Consider the following 23,512-nt stretch of genomic DNA (forward strand, 5'->3'; position numbering starts at 1 on the left):
AATTGCTTGAAACCCTAGATAAAGTTCTACCCTTCTTCTCCATCTTCTTTTTCTCGCATATCACCTCAAGTAAACCCTATCTTGAGTGTCAAAGTGGCCTCGGGATTTGTCCCACGCCTAGTTTAACTCTCTTTTGAAGTGCATTTCAAGCACTTTCATCTCAGTCATCGACGGTCGTCAGAGAAAGTGTGCATCAGCAAGTTCATTGACTTGTGGCTTGACAATCCATGGTATTTCACCGGAACACATATCATCATCACTTGGGATCCAACAATAAGGTCCTTAGTTGTAGACACAAACTCATGTAGACCTTCATCTTCTCTTGTTGGCTTCGATCACATGATGTTGCATAGACTCTAGACCTCTATGAGCACTTCCCGAGTTATCCTGATGATCGATGGAAAAATTTTATAGGATAGAATCGGTCACCTCTAGAATTAGTTGATTTGAAGACCGGGATACATAGATTAATAAAAAAAAATTGAGACTAAAGATACAAAGACAAGTAATAAAGCATTGCCCACACTTCATACAAACGAACTATCGACTTTTCCTACACTCCTCCCTCGACATCGGTAAAGAAAACAATCGATCACCTCTAACATTCTCCAACATTAAAAGTGATTTCCAAGGAGAAAGTCTCTACAACATTGTCGCGCATAAGGTCATAGTAGTCATAAATCCCAAAAACATCATCTAGGCTTCGGAAAGCAATTAACCATTTACAACTAAATTCAGAAATCTCACTGGGTCATTCACCAAAACAAGCTTGAATTTCTGTATGTCATCATCACTTGGGATCCAACAACATAGTCCTTAGTTTCAGACAAACTCATGCAGAACTTCATCTTCTCTTCTGTCTTTGATCACATGATGTTGCACAAGTTTGGATTCTCCTGAGCACTGGGCACATAGTAGTATTGTGTGGTTGTGTGAGGATTGTAGTAGTGCATTGGTGGATTGTAGTAGATTTTGTAAGGATTCACAGTCTCTGGTGCCATTTCTTCATGGTGTTCCTTCTTGGCGATCACCTTCTTGGGCTCCTCTTGCTTAGTCTCCTTGTTCTTTTCCTTTTGGGGTTTCTCCTTGGCCTCCTCTTTCTTCTCTTCCTTGGCTTCTTCCTTCTTTGTTTCCTCTTTCTTTGGTTCCTCCTGCTTTGGCTCTTCCTTCTTCTTCTCCTCCTCCTCCTTGGCTGGCCCAATTGAGACCACATCCGTGCGCCAAAATTTTCTCAGTTTGGTAACAACACTCACGGGATCGACCGATCCTATCACTGTCATTGTTTGCGCTTTCATATCGATTCCAATCAAATCGATTCCTGCTTAAAAAAAAATGTAACAAAATTACTAGAAAGTGATCAAAGAGGGGAAAGAAAGAGGGAGATGTGGAGTGCCTTGATGGATTGAAACAGCCTTCATGGCCTTCTGCTTATCCTTGATATCATTCAACTCCAATTTAAGCACCATTTTCTGCAAATAAAGATTAGAACTTGGCAGAAAATTTTCCATTTTAACTAAAGAGAAGTTAGTAATGTTCTAAAGCACCAAAAATAAAATAATCTTACAAAAAGAGCTACACCAACCTTCATCGCTTGAACGAGAGGAGTAAATAGAATGGAATCTGAATGAACGAAACCAATTATATAGAGCGGGTGTCGTTTTGCCCGAGTTTAGTGAGAAAAAGATGGTGGGTGTTTCGTCAATTTGGCAGTCATTTTGTCCACGAAAGAAGAAAACTGATACACTGTCCAAAGTACAGATTGGAGGTGTTTCCTTTTCATCGTCCTCTGAACTTTATTCGCTTCTGTGTATTTGTCCAATTTCTCTCACTGGGCACATCGCCGAGTCGTTTCAAGTATAAATCATTAATCAAATATGTTTGCAATTTTTCAGTTTGCGTGCCAGAGGGTTGTCCTTAGTGAAGTGTTTTTATAAAAATTTAATAACAATAAGAAACATCCAGATTCCACTGAGAGAAGAAAATTTGGCATACAGAGAATATGAAATATCCAACGTTCACTGAAACACGTATTCTGTATATGCAATTAGCTTGAATTAACTAAGAGAATTTTGGGCAAGTTTCCAACTCCAGCTCCTGCAATAGGGTTTATGAGCCAAGAAACTAAATTAGCTTCCACTATAAGTGTTCAAGTCACAGGTTATCTTCTGTCAGCACCGTTAAATTAGTTAAGCAACAGAAAACTAGATAGGCAAACCAATTTTGGTTATGGCGACTCAGTCATGAGTGGCCATGCGGTATATAACCAGGCATGTAGTTCATGAATACCATTTGACACAAACTGCTCTGATACAGGGAAGTGGACTAGGCAATACGATGCTTCAGTAGTATATAGTTAGCAAAGTCCCCTTTATTTAAAAAGCCAGTACTGGATCAGAAGTATGTTAGAATCAAGCTCCATATTTAGGTGCTTTCCAAAGCTTAAACGCCACCTCATAGAGAAAGCGATCAGCAAGTATTGCGAGGTTACCTCCATGCTGAATGGCAAAATGAAAGCAAATGTCAAGTTACACATCGTTTAGACGATAGATATTGCATAGAAAATCAAGGGATACAATGCAATTTGCAGCTTCTTTTTGCTTGAACTAGAGACAGACTAAATTACCCATAGATGACGTTCAGAACAAAGAAATTCATCTGGTTTATTACCTGAAATCAGTCTTGTACTCATGTTTGAAAGTAATAGTCACAGGCAAATGTGAAACATGCATTCCTCTTTCTGAATATCAAGCAGGCATCCTCTTTGATCGGGGGGCCTCTATTATTGCTTCCATTATTTTAAGCAAAATTAGAGTCAAATCATCTTAATTTTCAGTTGGAAGTTTAAGTTGATTTCAAATTCATCAAAAGTTTGCATATGACTTATACTTATCCTGCACAAATTCACTGTAAAGGTTTGTTTCCAAATAAGCAAGAATCACAAAATTAGATAAGTTCTCATTAATCATCAACCTTGGAAGTCCTGCTAAAATAATCACTTACCAAGTGGGCAAAGCTATTCATAGAATATATGTTATTTACTTATTTGGTATATTCTAACAATAAAAATTACAAGATTATAGTTACCAAAATAATTTTTAAATTTTTATTTAATTAAAAAAGGATGCAGACTTGATGTTGATGTCAATATTTAGCGTACATAAAAAACAAGACGGGCATCCATTGATGATTTAGAGAGAGAAAAGGCACATAGATATTTTGCCAACAAAAAAATATGAAATCATGCTAAAGTAGTCACTCATCTGAAAGCAAATCAGAGAAAGATCTTCTACTTATATTAACTTTTTGAAATTCCTGATAATAAAAATTAAAAGTATTTGTTATTGCTAAACTTTTTTTTGTTCCTATTCACTGAATCCAAATGCAAAGTTCATGTTGATGTCATATGTTTATGACTATCTAAAATAAAAATTTATAAATATTTTCACTTTGTTTTTCAATTTGATATTTATGAAAAATAGGACATAATACTGGATTACTAATATTATTTGAAATCTTGAGCCTTGTTCAAAGGGCAACTCGATCCACAAAGCTCCCGCCAATGCAGGTCCATCCTTGACCTCTAGATCCCACAGCAATAACTTTACAGTTATGCCAAGACTCCCCTTCGGCCCTTCTAAATCTTCAGTCTTGTTTGAAATAAATAAATCAAATTTTCATATTTTTACTTCAATATTATTTTTTTTTTTATAATATAGCATATTGGCATAGGTAAGTTAGTTTATCTAGCCAACCAAACAATCTTAAAGGGCTTCTACAGGTACAAAGGACTATAATTAAGAAACTCAGGAAGCTAATCTAAATTGTAGGAAAGCGTTGTAAGCCAAGAGAAAGGTCACTCCAGATGACCTACACGGGTTCATGCTTCAAGGATGTTTTTACTTATAGAAAAGCCTTAAAAGGATGGCTGATATATCGCTTGAGCACTATATTCCACAAAGAACATATAGGTTTAGCCACCAAGAGAGCAAGCAATAAAATATGGTATCGATTACTTGATGCCTTATTTAAAAATTATAAAAGCACAGAAATTTACTATTGGTTAAGAATAAAAAAATTCCTAGAAGGCTGACACATAAGGAAAACATTTTCTTCAACTTACCCCAAAATAATAAGCATGCATACAAAACTTGCAAGGATCAATAAACAAAGTATCAAATTAACTGAAACAAAACATTGTACTTAGTCAAAAGCATTTTATACCTCCCTAAAATCATCAAAACAAAATTTCATGGCTATATCCCGGCGGGTTACACCCTCCTGCCACTGGGCAATCAACATTGGATGGTGATGCCTGCGATTAAGTAATAGGTGATGAACAACATCCTAACCATATTTAAGTAAAGATCATAACAAAATTAACTTAAACCTGATGTCAGGCAATATGTTTCCACCTTTCATAGTGTAGCTTTGGTGAGGACAAAGTAATAATAGATCAGAGTTTGTTTCCGTAAATAAGTTCAGATTCAAGGAGCAACTCTGGTCACTACCAGAAACAGCACCATAACTTAACACAACAGAGAAGTGTAGACGAGAAGCCACCAGTGATCCAGGATGAGCAGCATTCACTACTCCACCAACAAACTTGTTGAAAAAATTAATATCGGTGTTGATGGCCTTCCCACTTTTCTCATCATTCAATTTATGATCTGGTGTGATGTGCAAAAACACTAAATCATAATCATAATCTTCAAGGACTTCTCCGCCTGAAAATCCTAGAAGCTTCAGCAATTCAAGCACAGTAGCATTGTTGTCAAAATTTTCACAGGGATTAACACCAGCATGAACCCTCTTAATCAACTCAGAAAGTTGTGAAACAGTAAATCCAAGTTTTGAAGCAAAAGATCCAACATCAATGCAATCAGTAAATATGGCAGCTCTGAGACCCATAAACCTAAATAAAAGTAAAGAAAATTAGCCGACTTTCACATCCAAAAATATGTGCTTTAAGATGTTGCAAAAATTGTCATCTATAAAAATATGTAGATATCAACAGCATAATTACAGATGATATTAATATTTAAGAATAAAACTTAGAAAATATCAACAAAGTATAAAATAAATCATCACAAAATTTATTACATAAGAGACAGCTAAAAGAAGAAAACCACCATCCAGACAAATTTGCTCTTCTTTTAACTGGCCCACTAGGCTGCCTATTAAAATTTGAAAAAGGATTATTAAATCAACTTGGTTGAACACAAGGTCAATACAATTATATAATGCATATTAGAGATCAAATAAAACAAAACCATTAAGAGCAACTATGGAGTAAGAGCAAAGCAACAATGGTGCATTACATATGTATGAACACAAGCAAGCATAAGAGCACAGAATGCAACTCAAGATGTGAGTTGTCTATAGAGAAACTTTGGCACTCCTTCGGAGCAGTGTATACATGTCACTACAAACTCAAAATTATCCTCATTCAGATTATAAAGCATGCAGTTGACAACTTGGACCTAAACAAAGGATCGCAACAGAAAATATACTGATAAGTTAATTTAAATAATATACTTATTATGTTGATTATTCTTGGCTAACAATTTTTGATTTATTTTGTAAAATATCGGAAAATAGGCGAATATTAATAAGGGATTTTTCTGGAAATTTTGGAAATTTTTCTGGAATTTTTCGGAGCTCGTACTGACGAGTTGACGGGGATAAAAACGGGAATCCGGAAAAGCCTGTTTAGGCTACCCTATTTAAGTGAGGAAATGTTTATATATCCTTTTCCTTTTATTTTCTTTATTTCTTTTTATTTGCTCGTTGTCGCCGTTTCTTCCTTGCCGAGCCAACCCCGTCCCTCTTCTCTTCTTCTCCCCGACGCCGCCCGATTCTCCTCCATGCCCTAACCGCCGATCACGACGGTTTTCCCCCTCTTCATCTCCTCCTCTTCTCGGTGAGGCCGAACCCCTCTCCTCCGCTGCCCTAGCTACCTTCCTTCCCCTCTGATCTGTGTGCCAATCGCCACTGCCGCCGGTGACGCACGGAGCAGCGCCGGTCATCTTCCTCTCTTCTCCCGATCGCGCCACTTTTCCTCGCCGGTACTCAAGCCGCCGCTGTGCCCTAGGTCTTTGCCGCCGGCCACCGCGAGTTTTAGCTGTCTTCACGGCTGTATTCCCCTCTTCTGCCCTGTGCCCTAGCCGCGAGCCACCCGAGCACCGCAGCACCTCTGCCCTAGGTGACGGCCAAAGGGGGAGAGGACCGTGCCCTAGTTGGGTTCACAGCCGCCGCCGCTCCTCTGCCCTAGCCTCTCAGCCGACGCCCCACTCCGATGCCGACAGCCACCACCAAGCCCATTTTCCCCTTCTGATTCTTCACTACCGGTCGTGGTTGCTGCTCTCCTCTAGGACAGTCACTGGAATTGGAGTTCTCTCCGACCACTGATCTTCTTCTTCGGGTCGTGGACAGAAGCAGAGCATTCAAGTTGTTCCTGTGGTCCCGTTTTGTTGTACCGTGCCCTAGCAGTGGTTAAAGTGGTAAGGGAGATTATTTTACTGCTGGATTTCAGTTGTGATTTGTGCATCTCATCTCAGTATTTTGATGATTGGGTGTGGGATTGCTAATTTAGAGTTTATGGTTTGGTTGGGCAGTAATTTCTCTTAGTGTTGACCACTGTTATCGACAGGAGGATGTTTCGGTCGCGAGGCAACTGTAGAGTCCTCAGATTTGGGAGGGACAATGATTTCATCTACGCTGGCAGAGAGTTATACCAGCTATACGTCATTGGTGGAGCCATCAATTCTGGTGAGTGGTTAGCATTGATAAATGTGTAGTCTAATCTAATGGATTATAGACTTAGTTTATGTGTTCTTGGATTAAATTGATGTGAAGGATTTGAGTTGGATGCGATCTCTTGGACTTGTTGAGGACGGTTGATACGACATGCGTATGAAGGCGGGTACCTCTTGACTTATCTTTTATGATATCGTCATTTGGATATGCATAGTACTTTATAGCTGCAAGCAATGAACATGTTTGTCTTTGGTATATCACTGGTTGATATCCATAGCATGTTAGGTTTGTCGCTTGTTATGTATCCGTGCTGATATCTCGTGATTTGTTACCATGAGTATTTTATTGTCATGAGTACTTTATTACCATGAGTATCTTAGTTTCTAAAGTGACATACCATGCTCTACTGAGGTTAGGACTAGGTTCTGGATTTTTATTTCTGGCAGGTGTATCTAGATTATCTGATACCTAGGTTTTTATACCATACCTGACTTGTGTACCTCTATTTGTATCTCATATATGATTCGTGTACCTAGACTCTGATTCTTTGATCTGTGTATATTGTTGGTACATATGTTATGGAAGGAGGATATGTTTAGGATCTAGGTTGTTATACCATAGAGGATCTGTATACCCTAGATTCGTGGATTGACCTACTGATACTGTGGTACCCATATTATGTATATATGGATTTTTCTATGCTGATCAGGATATTCCATACTTATTATGTTCAGGACATAGGTTTTTGATATTCTATCTGACCTGTGTACTATAGATTTTGGTATGTGACCATCGCTTTTACAGTACCCATTTTGTATATATGGATATGGTTATGTTGATCGGTTTTGTTATGCATAGTGACATGCATCATGATTGCATCTTTGTGATCGATTGTCGGCTCCACTATGGTTGAGCCCATCGCCGATTATACTGCACACACCCCACTCATGGTTTAGTGGTATATCGGGCAGGTGTGTGGCGTGGCTCCGTTGGTCACATGACCCAGTGAGGTAGCCGGATCGGCCTCTGTTTAGCTCCGCCGGCATTTAGTGTAGCAGAGTAGTAGCCGGTGGACTGTTTGGCTCCGTTGGTCGTGACAGCGTGGTAGCCGCAGAGATACCTCCCCGTCAGTGTACCGGGAGTTGAGAGCATTGAGCTCCCCATTTATGATTTGGGGTCACGGGACGGGAGTACTCCGACAGCATCTCCACTCGATCACCCATCAGGAGCAGTGATGACGAGTGCACGGTTGTCATAGCCCTACCCACTCGGTCTCGCCATTTGTGTGTGAGAGGACTGACTGGCGTCAGGGGTGACCAGGACGCATCATTAGCATCATATGCATTGATGTATTTATATTATTGTGATTGTTGCATTTGGTTGCTGCATTTTGGTTGGATGCATACCTTTGACCTGCATACAGGATTATTGACATTTTCGGTTTGACGACCCTCTTGTCTGGATAGGAGTTCCTGGTGAGTACAGCTTCCTCAGTTACCTTTCAGTTTTGCATATTCCCTATATATGATTAGGAAGCTGTATTCCATGTTTGTTGCTGTTAGATATATCTTACTACTCATGTCCAGTGGTATTCGCTGAGTTGTTGAACTCACCCCCGTTGATACTATCTTTTTCAGGTACCAGGTTATTTATGGTGTCGCTTGGAGCATCCTGTCTGCTGGTCCCCACGTCACATCAGAAGACTTATCGGTTTCACGTATGTTTGTTTGTTTTATGTATCAGTTTGTTTAGCTCTGTACTCAGGTTTTATTTTTGGAGGGTTGATGTTGTTATGTGGTGTTTTGTATTTGTTATTGGTTGTGTAAGCCTAGCCGGCTAGTAGTTTTGTGTTTTGGTTTTGGTACAGCCGAGTGGGCTGCTTTATTATTAACTGCGTGGTGTTTGTTTTCTTTTATTGTATTATTCCAGCCGCATGTGGCTGAGGTATATAGTGCTTGTAGAAAAGTTTCAGATTGTCCGCCGTACAGGGGAGATGCTGCCGAAATTTCTTCGGACAGAGACTCCTCCGGGGCGTGACATATTTATTCTCTTAATTTCACACTATTGCTACCAATTAATTTGGACTAATTTGCAAAAAAAAAAAATCTGATTGATGTAGTATGAATAACTATTTACATAATTATCATACTTATGCATTAGTTCTGTTAACTGGTTATTTTGGTTTTAATTTTAATCTACACTTGTTTTCCTGTATGAACAATTCTAGGAGTTGCGTAGAACTAATTAATTAATTGCATTTCACCTATGTTTGATTTTGATTAGAATCTTAGGCTCTGATTTAATTAGATTTCTGCTTCATTAAATGTTAGGTTTTTATTAATAAATGGTTAATTACGTTGGCATAAAATTTCTGATCAGTTAATCTAGAATACTTATGATTTGATTTAACTCTGTTTAATTCTGGACAAATCAATTAACCTTGATTAAATTCTGAATCATGTAGATATGAACCAAGAACCTGAGACAAGATAAAATCAATCCAACTATTATAAAACGTTTCCATAGAGAAACAGAGCACGGTTTTTCCTTTCTAATTTCGATACATATATTCTAAACAACTATTGTAGCCTTATGTTAGTATATTTAGACACTTGTTTAGCCCTGTAATGCAGAACAATACTGATAATTTGTTTCATGTGGTTGTCCCCTAGTGGAATCCAAGTTTTAGGCAGGAGAAGGTTCACTATCCAATGAATGATAATGGTTGATGGTGCATTCTTGTACAGGTGCATACATTGTTCCGAGGGTAGACCATTTGTGTCCTGTGTTTGCATTCTATGCTCTTTTGCTTACTTGCATTCATGCTTCGTATATGATTCTAAAGGCAACTCGGTGCACGAAGCTCCTGCCATATGGGGTTCCGGGAAAAGATCCACTGTACACAGCCTTATCCTATTTTTTACAAGAGGTTGTTTCTAGAATTCGAACCCGTGTCCTTTAGGTCACAAAGCAACAACTTTACTATTGCGCCAACGCTCCCCTTCAAAGGACAACCCGGTGCATGAAACTCCCGTCATGCAGGGTCCCGGGGAAATATCCATTAGATGCAGTCTTCCCCTGCTTTTTGCAAGAGGATGTTTCTAGGATTCGAACTCATGACCTCTTGGTCACAAAGCAACAACTTTACCATTGCGCCAAGACTCTCTTTCTTGTATATGATTCTATCATTAATATTTCACTCTTACTCCCCCATGCCTAGTTTTAGTTGTTTGTATTTTCATTGATCTCTAACATTAATTATATCACTATTTGGCCTTGACTTAGAGAAATCCTATTAGGCCATAGTGATAGCCAATTCCTTCAATATTTTTTTTTTTTCAAAATCTAGTGAGTGGCCTAGTGAGCTAGCTGCAAAGAAGGACAGGCTCATCAGTAGGCAGTTGTTCTCTTCTTTTAGCTTTGTCTTATGAATTGTAATGACGACTTGCTTTTAAAGTCTGCTAAGATTTTCTATGTGGTATGTTTTAGATGTTAATATTATGTTTGACTGCTCTCAAGTCTACATATTTTATGTGAATGGAAATTGCTGAAACATCCTAAAGCACACATGACAAGGTGTAATGGGATGCAACGCTAACTGTGTCAGAAGACAAAAATGTTGAACCTTTGTGAGATTGTTGGAACTGACAAATCATCTTTATCCTTGCTGATATTCATTTCAGCATGATGTCCCTTCTGAAAGAAAAATAAAACCAGTAAAAAGTCTAAATAATGGTGCTTTATGTTTTTTTTGTCCTTTTTCCATTTTTCATTTGTTCTTGTTTCTAAGTTAGGCATTTTAATGTGAACATGATGTAATTATCTTAGTTGTACATAGACAGCCACCTGCATCTCCATTAAAAGAATATATCATGTTTTCTATTTATGTAAAACAAAAATTACCAATAAAATCTCACCATTGCCATTAAAAGAATATATCATGTTTTCTATTTATGTAAAACAAAAATTACCAATAAAATCTCACCATTGCCGTATAAAAGTCATATACATCCAATAGCTGTGCTATCTCTCTAATTCTTCTGGCATTTTCTGATTCTGAGAATCATATACAAGTGAAATTAAGAAACAAATCAATTTAACCAGTAAATTTGAAATAACAAAGGTGACAGTATATTGTATACAGCGACACGTTCTGCAAAAATAAGATAGTGTCACATGCACAGATGTCTCAATGGTCTACTATCTAAATATGACAAATATATGACAACTCTACACAACTAAAAACTAAAAGTACTAGTCGTAATACGACTAGCTGCTAATACCTAAGGTAACTGTATCTCATCCTTAATGCCAATGAAAGAAATAATTTTCTAAGAGAAAGAAGGATCAGATTTGATATCATAAATATAGTCTATGTTACTCAGACTCTAGTGTGAGAGTAAGTATCCAACACATGGATTTGGGTGTCCAACATCTCATTTCCTAAAAAATTTCACACGGCATTAGCCATCAGTGTTGAAGGGTTGAGCATCTAATGATAGTACGGAAAATAAAGATGAAAAGATCAAATATTAGAGCATATAATTGTTATGTAATAAAGATATCTTAATACTTTGCTATCTGTGTTGTAACTCTGAAACTGAATGGCATTCTTCTACGTGGTTAAGATTGGTAGAAATTTATCGGCCCCTTAGATGTAAACAATGTCATGCACAACCAAAAAAGAAAAGAACAAAAAGAAACGTTGCCACTACATATCAGTTTATCCACTTAGGGGACTCAAGAAACAGATGAAATAGGATGAAGGGAAAATGTCTTTTGGTTATAAACTCATGTAGCAATGAAAACTAGTAAGAGCAACAAAACACAACTTTTTTCTAAATAACTTCCCGTCTGGTACTTTTAGATAAGCATACAAAATCTAGCATGTGAAAGTCATCAATGCTTGACCATGTCAGGAAACATCTACCTCGTAGTCCTTGAATCAGAACCAAACTAGAGATGCAAGAACTAGATGAGCAACACTAGCACCACAAGCAAGATAATGTTAATTTAAAAACAAAATGTAGGAATTTTTTGGAGAAATTTCCTACTGATATACAATAAATAGAAGTAAATACAGTGATATAAACAAAAGTGTCATGGAAATTTTTCACAGTTTATGGGGAAAAAAGAATCTTCATTCCAGCCCCTCCGAAGGAATATATATATAACCAGAAGCTATCAGAAAGAGAGAAACTGGCGCTAGTAGTGTTCTTGTCAGTAATTGAGTAAGAGATAAGGCTTAGACTACTATGATCCATGTACTGGAAAGACTCATAAAGATAATGTGCAACTTCATATTCATCAAAGTGTGAGACTCGCTTCACTTTCCCTCAAAAAGGAGAATACAGTTTTATCAGACAACCAAAGTGTAACACAAAATTATCCTTAGGCATTTTAGGTGAAAGTCTCCTTCTTTGTTCTAAAAAGTCCAACTGCCATCCAACAGTTATATTACATGAGATCGTACCTAATCACAGTCACACGTCTGCAATCACAAACTTCTTTTAAATTTGGAGATAACTTAGGATGTAAACGTAAATCAGATCAGAACCTGTATGACATCAGACATAGAACATCAAGAACAATTCAAGTAGATGATAGTAGTATGACTGAGAGGAAAACAGACAGGAAGGCAATAGAGCATCGATCCCAGTTCAATTTCAACCCTAAGCCCTCTTCTACAGGTGATGATTTCCTAAAGGATCAGCTTATCCTCGTGTCCAAATACCAACATTGGAAATTATCTGCCCGCTCAAAACCACAAGCACGATCATCTTGAATCGCACAGATCCGTTATCGTCTGGAAAGACGCGAAGCATCGAGGATCGGTAACTGCCGCAGGGGGCGGAAAATAAAAGAAGAGAGGCGGCATTACCCTGTGCGTCCGGGGGATCTCTGAGGGAGAGGAAGCCGCAGGAGGCGCGGGAGACGAAGGAGTGGAGATGGGAGTGCAGAGGGGAGACGAGATCGGCGAGGCCGTCGCCGTAGACCACCAGAGCTCGGCTCGCCTTGTCCGCCATCGCTTTCCTCCTCCTCTGATGCGAAACGCTGCTGATGGATGAGATCGGGTAAGAATGGGGTTAAACCGAGACCGAGTCAGGTTCGAAACGGTTCATTATTGTTTACTATTTTTCTCATTCCAAGCGTACGCTGGAAGTTTTGGTGATGGTAAGCTCTCGATCGTCTCGCCGCGGCACGGCGTGGAGACGTGGAAGCGGGGGGAAACGCCGCGTGGCCCTCCGCCCCTTGCCGTCTGGTGCTGCTGCCGCACCCAACCTCGTTCAATGCGTCGCCACCAGCACAGTCTTCTTTTGTTCATAATTTGGATTTGGGAGCGTCAATACGGACAAACAATTAAATGTTTATATGACAATTGTCCATGGTCTTCAATGCAACGGCCAAGCTGTTATGCCCTGTTTACTTTGAGTTGAGGAGGGAGAAAGGAAAGGAATTTCTATGGAAAAAAATATCTTGAAACGAAGACAAAAGAAAGAACAATAAAAAAAGGGACAAGGACTTCCACAATGGTTAATTTTAAGGGATATTATAACTACTTTAATATGTTAAAATCATTACTGGTGGGTGTTAATGCCACTGTGGCATTGAACGAGTTTAAGCAATACAACGCGTTAAACGCCTTTCTTTATAAAAAATAATAAAAAATAAAATATTATTTATTAAAAAAATATCTCAGCACCTGTGCTGGCGTGTACACACGTGAGTTTATTTAAAAATTTTAAATTTTAAAATAAAAAATCAACAAATAAATTATATATGATATGTAGATCCATACTTTTTATGAGACCCACTAATGTAGATACTCTAGGATGAACGTCATTCATCCTTTTTTTTTAAAAAAAAATTAAACATTAATAATTTGATTTTTATATATATTTTTTTCAACGGATTGGGCTTGTGTTATTTTATTTATTTATAATTTATTTTTTATTTAATTCAAATTAAATTTAAAAAAAATCAAAAATTGATAACGATTAGTTCAAAATCTCATCTATAAATATTCATAATGGGTACACATATTTAAAATATATTTATTTAATATGATATAATTTTAAGATTATTGAGTTGACTGTGGTATTCATAAATAATGAATGCTAATATTAAAAAAATATGGATGAAAAAGATATGTTGTTATAATGAGTATGTAGCATTGGATCCTATATTTTTTTATGAGATGACATGTGTTATAATAGGAGTGGGTTGTGGATGCTCATGCTAAAAACATGCTATTTATTCACTAAAATTTCTTAAATAAAATTTAATTTAATTTAATCCTGAAAAAACTCTTACATCCTAAATTCACGGTCAACTCAAATCTACCCGATCTAAATCTAAACTAATAAAAAAACTCTGACCTAAAAATTCCCAACCTAAACTAATTTTTTTCAGATCGACTTGGATCGGATTTATTTTTGGCACCCATAGGGTTACCCTACGCAAGCAGCAAGTTGTTTTGCCCTATGCAAACGACCGTGTAGGCCACATGAGCAATTGGTCATGCGGGTTGCATGAGCAACCGATTGTGCCTTTGTGCGAGTGTCCATGTAGGTCATGCCACCCTATGCAAGCGACCTGTCGTGTGCCCTACATGAGCAGTCGTGAGCGGCCTACCATGCCACCCTAAGCGAGCAGTCGGTCGTGCTGCCCTACGCGAGCGACCGAGAGAGGCCGACCATGTCACCCTACTCAAAGCAGTCGACTGTGTCGCCTTACGTGAGCAGTTGACTGTGCAGGTCGTGCCACCCTATGTGAGTGGTCGGCCGTGTAGGCTGCGTGAGCAATAGACCATGCAGGTTGCGTTAACAACCGATCATGCAGACCACGCAAGTTACAGCATAGGGTTGCCCATGCAGGCCGCATGAGAAACCCACTGTGTAGGTAAACAACTGCATAGGGCTACCCACGAGTCACTACAAAAAAAAATAGGATGACCGATGAAATTTTCTATCGTAATTCCATCGGTGTAGTCATTTAGTGATAGAATTACGACGGAAAATCAGTTGTTGGGAGGTAATTTGTCGGAAATGGATATACCGACGGAATTTCAATTCTGTCAGTATATACCGACGGAATTTATATTTCTATAGTAAATTTTATCGATGGAATTTATATTTCCATCGGTAAATTACGCCGGAAACAGTGCTTCCGATGGCAGTGGTTACCTACGGAATCATTTATTTTCGTCGGTACACACTGACGAAAATAGAATTTTCGTCGGTAAACCATTACGATAATTACCTATGGAATACTTATTTCGACGGTAAAATAAAAAAAATATATGAACAAATTTATATTCCTTTTTGTACCCTGTTTACAATCCATATATACACTAAACCATCAGACGATGACATTTCATATATACAAAATACATACAAATAATCACATCCACACCTACAAATACATTTCATACATCCTAATAATTCATACAATCCATATAAACATAAATAAACTATAACATCCATACAAACAAACTAATATAAATAAAAACAATCACAATAATCTAAAATAAATAAAATTTAAACAAATCACAATAATAGAAACAAACTAAAATATCCAAATATCCATATCTAAATCCAAATTTACATAATTATATTAGATATTTAAATACATATCATGATAGAAAATACTCCAAATAATATATCCATATACAATAGAAAATCCTACAAAAATTAAAATACAATAGAATATAATCAGATTTATAAATATGATAAAATTTTGGTAGTGATTTATGTATAACTAATTTTGATACTTGGATAGAAATGAGCAGTTGATGATGATAATGATCAATATGTCAATAGGAACTCCTAAAACATATAATAATATAATATTTGTGTAGATTAAAATATCAAAATATAATAAATATAATTTTGTAGTACTATAATGAAATGATGAAATCTCAAAAAAATGATGCATGTCTCAACTATTCATGATTAAATCTCTCAAAAATACTCAAACAAATAAAAAAAAAGGAAGGAAGTGAGAGCATTGTACTAAAAAGTATAATGTGTAACTAATTTTACATATCAACAAAAAAAGATATCTATATCATATTTTGGATATCTATCGGTGGTGACGAATTGTTCCTGAGAAAATGTAATGCAATTAGAGGTGAGCAGATTATAATTAATATCAAAATAGAATAAATATATTTTACATGTTTTATAAGTGATAAACAAAAAAGGTAAGTTATAGTTGCACAAACCTAATTAGAGTCCCATGGGTCTTGAGTCTCTTGTAGAAGAAGAACCAGGATGGGCCCTGCCTCTAGGATCTTTAGATGATTTAGAAGTCTTGAAAATTAATGAGCCTATTATAGTTAGCTCTAAGTTGACGGTATCCTCTGGAACAATTTTAGATTTAAAAGCTATCAAATTGTTCCGTTGGGAGATGGATAAGGTAAAGATATTCTTAAAAAGAGATGAAGGTGGAACGAAGCGAAAGAGGTACAACATTGAATACGCAACAATTTTTGCAGATGTGATAGCAAAGGCCTTATTGTTGCATATTCAATGTTGTACCTCTTTCACTTCGTTCCACCTTCATCTCTTTGTAAGAATATCTTTACCTTATCCTTCTCCCAACGGAACAATCTGATAGCTTTTAAATCTAAAATTGTTCTAGAGGATAGTGTCAACTTATAACTAACTATATTGGAAACTATATATTACATAATTTCAACCTCTATTTTCATGGTATTATTGAAACTTGATAATACCTAATGAATATTGAGATGTATAGTTTGTTAGATAATCAATATTAACAATCAAGAAATAAAATCTCAAACATAAAAAAAAAATAATCTTATAAAATTAGACATATATTTATACTAACTAAACTGTAGTATCCTCACTCTTCCAGCTACATCAGGCCTATTTCCAGCATAGCCGTAGACCACTTGCGACAGTCAACACAGCCACCGGCCAACACAGTCGCCAGCTAGCACAGTCGCACGGTCGCTTGCTAGTGCCCGACACAGCCATTGGCCGCTTGCTAGCAACTGGCGGGCATAGGCGTTGGCCGCTTGCTAGCAGCTGATGTCCAACGGCTAGTGGTCGGCCGCTTGCTAGTGCCCGACACAACTACCAGCATGCGGCTAACGGTCGACACAACCACCAGCATGCAACTAGCGGCCAGCAAAGGCACCAGTCGTGTGCTAGTGACCGGCGGAGAGGAGAGGAGAGAACTTACCTGAAGATCGTCGGAGAAGAGAGATCGCGCCAAAATCATCGAAGAAGAGAGAACGCACCGGAATCGCCGGAGAGGAGAGATCGCGTCAGAATCGCAAGATAGGAGAAAACCTACGCGAGAGGAGAGGAGAACGGTCAGTGCCCTAATTTTATTTTCGGGGCTACCAACGGAATCTAATTTCTGTCAGTAATTACTGACAGAATCAAATTTCCGTCGGAGATTACAGACGGAAATTAGATTCCGTCGGTAATTCTAATATTGTTTGTAATGTAAATTTATTTCGGGATTACTAATGAAATTTAATTTCTGTCGGTAATCTCCGATGGAAATTATATTCCGTCGGTAATCTTGTTTTTTCCTGATAATAAATAGTTTCTATCATTTTATCGATGAAAATTTAATTCCGTCAGAAAATATTACTAACCGAATTAAATCTCCGTTGGTAATATTCTGATTTTACCGACGAAAATTTAATTCCGTCGGTAATATTTTTTGACGGAATTAAATTTCTGTCGGTAAAAATGATGAAAACTATAAAAATAACAGGATTACTGACGGAATATAATTTTCGTCGAAGATTACCGATGAAAATTATATTCCGTCGGAGTTTACTGACGAAATAATATTCCATCGATAAATCTGATTATTTTTTTAGTGAGTGGAACAACCGGTAGTGCATGCCACACAAGCAACCGCATAGGTCCGCCCATGAGCGGAGCAACCGGCTGTGTAGGCCACACAAGAGACCGCATAAGGGCATCCACAGTGGGAGCTCCTTCGAAGCTCCCACTGCGGGCGTGTCATGAGGGAGAAACCTCCCTCCCATAGTGGGAGGGAGGTTTTTCACCTCACACGACGAAGCGGACCGTAGTTACGGCACCGCTTCGTCGTGCTTTTTATTTTTATTTTATATTACATTTTTTTAATAATTTTTTTAAAAAAACAATGGTCACAGTAATAGATTTGGTATACTATGCCATTGAACAACGGCTAAAATAGCCGTTGTTCAACGGTTAACTTTATTTTTTTAATTTATTTTTTTTATAAATACATGATCAATTTTATATTTTTCATTCATCTCCTTGTTATCTTTGCTTTCGATTTCTTTCTCAACTCTCTATATTTTTCAACCACAAAAATATATTGATTTATTTCAAATGACTCAAAATCCAGATCAATCTATGCTCCAGGAATTCTGGAGAAATGAATTTGCAGAAGATGCGGAGGATATAGATGAACGAAGAATGCTCCAACTATATGAGCAACGATAAACGGTATGTCAAAGAGCTCAAAGTTCTTCTGGTAGAACACAGAGGAGAAGGTATTTGAATCGGGATTGTGAAGTCGGACATGCTCGTCTTTTCAATGATTACTTTTCTGATGATCCGGTATATCCTGATGACATATTTCGATGTCGATTTCGAATGAAAAAAGAGTTATTCCTTCGTATAGTTGATGTCGTGAAAAATCATTCCGAATATTTTCAATGGAAGGTCAATGCAGCGGGGAAAAAAGGTTTGTCACCACTTTAGAAATGCACAGCGGTTATTCATCAATTGGCGTATGGAGTCCGTGCTGATCATTATGATGAGTATCTACGGATTGCTGAAACAACTGTCATCCAATGTTTATTCAACTTTTGTCGATGTGTAATTGAAGTGTTCGAGGCCCAATATTTAAGACGACCTAATGTTGCTGATATCCAACACTTGCTTGAAATGCATGAGCAGAGATATGGTTTCCCTGACATGTTGGGCAGTCTTGATTGTATGCATTGGCAATGGAAAAATTGCCCCCATCGCTTGGAAAGGCCAGTTTACTCGAGGAGATCATGGCGTCCCAACAATTGTGCTCGAAGTCGTTCCATCTTTGGACTTGTGGATATGGCATGCCTTTTTTGGGATTGCATGTCACGCAATGATATCAATGTGCTTAACGAATCACCGTTATTCAACGACGTCTTACAAGGGAATGCACCTGAGGTTAATTTTACGATTAATAATACACAATATACAAAAGGATACTATCTGATCGATGGGATCTATCCAAAATGGGCTACTTTCATCAAGAGATTTTCATGTCCCCAGGATCCCAAAAGAAAAATATTTAAGGAACGACAGGAGGCCGCGAGAAAGGATGTCGAGAGGGCATTTAGGGTGCTCCAATCACGATGGGCAATGATAAAAGGTCCAGGACGATTTTGGTACAAGGATAATTTGAAGGACATCATGTATACCTGTATTATTTTACACAACATGATTATTGAGAATGAGAGAGATGCAGTAGTCAATTGGTCGAACGATGAAGGAGATTCTCAATCACAAATATTTCAAGGCTCCACTCAACAATTCCAAGCATACATCCGCAGAAATTACGAGCTACGTGATAATCAGCTACATCATCAACTTCGAGCCGACTTAGTTGAGTATATCTGGGCACGCTATACTTGTAATCAGTGAAAAAATTATTGGTGCAATATTCCCCAGGTCAAGGTTGACCGGGTTGACTAAGCTTGAATTGAGTCAAGCTCGAGTCTTGATGTTGTGGTTTCGATGTTTGACAATACATGTAGTCAATACATGAAGATTGCAGGTGCAATTATTCATATGTGAAGGAGAGTCAAGTAGGTCAAGATTGACTAGATACTTGACTAGAAATCCTGGTGAGTGAAGCCAAGTGAAAGACCTAGTGAGTGAAGCTAGGCAGAAGAGAAATCCTGGTGAGTGAAGCCAGGTGAAAGTCCTAGTGAGTGAAGCTAGGCAGAAGAGAAATCCTGGTGAGTGAAGCCAGGTGAAAGACCTAGTGAGTGAAGCTAGGCAGAAGAGAAATCTTGGTGAGTGAAGTTAGGTGAAAGACCTAGTAAGTGAAGCTAGGCAGAAGAGAAATCCTGGTGAGTGAAGTAAGGTGAAAGACTTAGTAAGTGAAGCTAGGCAGAAGAGAAATCCTGGTGAGTGAAGCCAGGTGAAAGACCTAGTGAGTGAAGCTAGGCAGAAGAGAAATCCTAGTGAGTGAAGCCAGGTGAAAGATTTAGTGAGTGAAGCTAGGCAGAAGGGAAGTCCGGGTGAGTGAAGCCAAGCAGACATGAAGTCCTGGTGAGTGAAGCTAGGCAGAAGGGAAGTCCTGTAGGACCGTTATATTCGATAGAGGGGGGGTGAATATCGATTCAAAAAAGACGAGTATAAACGCAGCGGAAAAATAAAGTCGACACAGATGTTTTTACTTCGTTCGGAGCCTGTGACGACTCCTACTCGAAGGCCCGTGGTCCTTGACCACTTTCATTGGGCAATCACTAACAAGTCGAAATATGATTACAGAATAAGTACAGGAAATGCTAGTAATAATAAAGCAATACCGACAAAGAAAAATTAAATAAACACCGGAGGAGCACTTTTGTCGGAGCGTTGTTGACGTCGCACTTGAACGTCGAGCAGCAAGACCAGCAGTAGAAGAGTTCTCAGTAAAAATTGATTTCTGAAGCTCCTGCCTGGGGCTTCTTTTATATGCTTTTCCGGGCGCCTGGATCCCTTCCGGGCGCCTGGAGTGTGACGTAACTGCTCAAACCAAGATGCTCCACGTGGCGACGACTTGGCTGGATAAAATTCGCCTTCCGGGCGCCCGGATCCCTTCCGGGCACTCGGACCACCTTGTTCCAGAAAGACTCCTTTTTCCTGCAAAACAAAGTTAGTCCGAGGCAAATATACATCCTGTAAAACAAATTGTTAGCACAGTTAAAGTTCAACAGATGGATAAAGAGAGTATGACTTAGATTCCGTCTTTCCGAGACCGGAATCTAGTCACGATCTCGACTTAGACATCTGAAATGGATCTAAGCCGGATCGACGCCTAATGTCCCCTTCCCGGGAACGCGTCCTCACAGTCACTCCCCTCCAGTGACTTACCTCACTTACCTGCCAGACGTCCGGTCAGCCCGTCGACCCGTCTGGACTTCTCGCCAAGCATCCGGTCAGCTCGTCGACCCGCTTGGATTTCTCACCAGCTATCCGGTCAGCCCGTCGACCTAGCTGGACTTCTCGCCAAGCGTCCGGTCAGCCCGTCGACCCGCTTGGACTTCTCGCCAGCTATCGGCCCGTCGACCTGTCGGACTTCTCCTGCACACTCGATCAAAGTGTCAGATAACAACAAGACTAACTTAACCTATTTGTCATTCATCAAAACCTAGGTTAAATCGTTAGTGCTAGCCGCACCAACAATCTCCCCCTTTTTGATGGAATGACAACCTGATTAAGTTAGTGAAAGCATATGCAAGAAACAACATGCATTTGTGTGATTTTAAAGTTAGTTTGTGTTTTCAAATTGGTTTAGCTAACTTAACCACCTAACCCTCCTCCCCCTTTGGCATTCATCAAAAAAATGAACAAAGGTAAATAATCATAGTGAAGAGTTACTGTAACAGGTAATCAAATCTAAGTTTGGTTCACAATTTGAACGATAAAAGTGCAATTTTTAACACCAAGTAAAAAAAATAGTCAAGTTGACTTGGGGGAGACAGGTTGAGTTTTGAAAAGTATAAATTTAAGGTGAATCAAGTTTAACTCTCAAGCGTGTGGAAATTTTCAAAATAGGTTTTTCAAATTTACTTTTTATGTTTAAGTAACATCTACTTTTCAAAAAGGTAAATTTTTCAACTTCGATTTTTCAAAACAAAGCAAAAATTAAATAATTTTTCAAGAAATAAAATTTTTGCCAAAATTAATTTTTAAGGCTAATTTGATAAAGGCTAAATTTGGAAATAGTTAATTTTTCAAATCAGGTTTGAAAATTAGGTGGGATTAAACTTTCACATTTTTCAAATACTTAGTTAAATTTAAATTTTGTAAATCAATGTTCAAACATAGGTTAGGTTTTAAAAGGCATTTTTCAAACACACAAAATTTGAGTTAATTCTCCCCCTGAACTTGATATTTAACTTTAACCAGCTGTCTAACCAATTAGGTACTAACTAGCTATCAGAAGATAGTAGCTTTCACATGGTTAGTCGATTAAGTTGATTACAAGCATCATTTTTGACTTGACTGATTAACTTTATTAATATCCGAGTTGTATTTAACGTCCGGACTTATGTTGATGCACTGAAATAAGCATCTTAAGTCCAGACAGTTGGCCTATGCATCTCACCCCTTTCTATGTTTGTCAAACACAAGCAAGGTAAGCCTAGGGTGTTGGTGAGATGCTCAAAAACTAGTCCTATGGGTACATGCTTTCTAAGGATTCAAAACTAGTCTAAGGCAAAAACTGTTTTTGAAAATCTAAAAATGGAAAGTTTGAAAACAAATAAATTTGACTTATAATTTGGTAAAATCATTTTTGAAAGTATTTTTGAAAGATCCTAGTCTATTAAGCACATTCCTAATTTTCGTCGTAAGTTGCTAAATTCACTTTCAGAGAGAGGTTTTGTAAAAATGTCAGCTAAATTTGATTTGGACTCAATGTACTTGAGTTCAATATCGCCTTTAGTAACATGATCTCTGATGAAGTGGTGTCTAATTTCAATATGTTTGGTTCTTGAATGATGCACATAATTCTTGGTTAAGTTAATTGAACTTATATTGTCAATTAATACTTTTACATTTGTGATATTTAAGTTGAAATCTTTTAGAGTATGCATCATCCATAATATTTGTGCAACACATTCGCCTATAGCTATGTATTCTGACTCAGTTGTAGACAGAGCAACACAATGTTGCTTTCTACTAAACCAACTAACAAGTGATGCACCTAATAATTGGCATCCACCACTTGTGCTTTTGCGGTCTAATTTGCATCCAGCATAATCTGAGTCAGAATACCCTATTAATTCAAAATTATTTGTCCTAGGATCGACCAGACATTTAAGATATCTAAAAATTCTTTTAACCTGTGTCAAATGGGATTCCTTAGCACAAGTTTGGTATCTAGCACACATACTAACTGCAAATAAAATATCAGGTCGGCTTGCAGTTAAGTACAGTAGGCTACCTATTGCACTTCTATAATATTTTAAATCAATTGGTTTTTCATTTGGGTCACTATCTAAGATTGTGTTTACAGTCATCGGTGTTTTTATTTCTTTTGTATTTTCCATTCCGAATTTTTTAAGTAATTCTTTGGTGTATTTATGTTGAGAAATATAGTTTCCTTCATTTGTCTGTTTGATTTGTAATCCTAAGAAATAGGTTAGTTTTCCCACTAAGCTCATTTCAAATTCTTTTTCCATTAGATTAATAAATTCTTCTAAAAATTCTGAATTTGTTGAGCCAAATATTATGTCATCCACGTATATTTGTGCAATAAATATGTTTGTATTTAATGATTTAACAAACAAGGTTGGGTCAATTTGACCTTGTTTGAATCATTTAGATGTTAGATAGGATGTTAGCCTCTCATACCACGCCCTGGGTGCTTGTTTAAGTCCATATAGGGCTTTCTTTAATTTAAAAACATAATCAGGGTGTTCTAAGCTTTCAAAACCAGGAGGCTGACCTACATAAACTTCTTCTTTGATTAGTCCATTAAGAAAGGCAGACTTAACATCCATTTGGTATAG

General features: G+C 37.8%; 2 protein-coding genes across 13 annotated transcripts; one reads left to right on the forward strand and one right to left on the reverse strand.

Moving 5' to 3' along the window:
- Positions 1 to 604: 604 nt before the first annotated feature.
- Positions 605 to 12,850, reverse strand: LOC122010098 (heavy metal-associated isoprenylated plant protein 39-like). 12 transcript variants are annotated; one of them, XM_042566492.1, is made up of 7 exons: positions 12,638 to 12,850; positions 10,742 to 10,812; positions 10,382 to 10,452; positions 4,388 to 4,912; positions 4,222 to 4,312; positions 2,668 to 2,776; positions 2,036 to 2,495 (listed from the first exon to the last, which is right to left on the reverse strand). In XM_042566492.1, the coding sequence occupies exons 1-6, from the start codon at positions 12,780 to 12,782 to the stop codon at positions 2,705 to 2,707; spliced, it is 975 nt and encodes a 324-aa protein (XP_042422426.1). In that variant the 5' UTR covers positions 12,783 to 12,850; the 3' UTR covers positions 2,036 to 2,495; positions 2,668 to 2,704. The 12 variants fall into 12 exon arrangements, 9 of the variants coding, with proteins under 9 accessions (XP_042422434.1, XP_042422433.1, XP_042422432.1 ...); XM_042566495.1 differs by lacking the exon at positions 2,668 to 2,776 and adding an exon at positions 12,230 to 12,562 and having other exon boundaries at positions 12,638 to 12,780; XR_006119783.1 differs by lacking the exon at positions 2,668 to 2,776 and having other exon boundaries at positions 4,413 to 4,912.
- Positions 12,851 to 18,201: 5,351 nt separating this feature from the next.
- LOC122011206 lies at positions 18,202 to 19,427 on the forward strand. Its single transcript, XM_042567612.1, has 3 exons — positions 18,202 to 18,289; positions 18,421 to 18,483; positions 18,628 to 19,427. The coding sequence occupies exons 1-3, from the start codon at positions 18,202 to 18,204 to the stop codon at positions 19,425 to 19,427; spliced, it is 951 nt and encodes a 316-aa protein (XP_042423546.1).
- The last annotated feature ends 4,085 nt before the right edge of the window (positions 19,428 to 23,512 follow it).

The sequence above is a fragment of the Zingiber officinale genome, chromosome 8A (assembly GCF_018446385.1).
Source record: "Zingiber officinale cultivar Zhangliang chromosome 8A, Zo_v1.1, whole genome shotgun sequence".
NCBI lineage: Eukaryota > Viridiplantae > Streptophyta > Magnoliopsida > Zingiberales > Zingiberaceae > Zingiber > Zingiber officinale.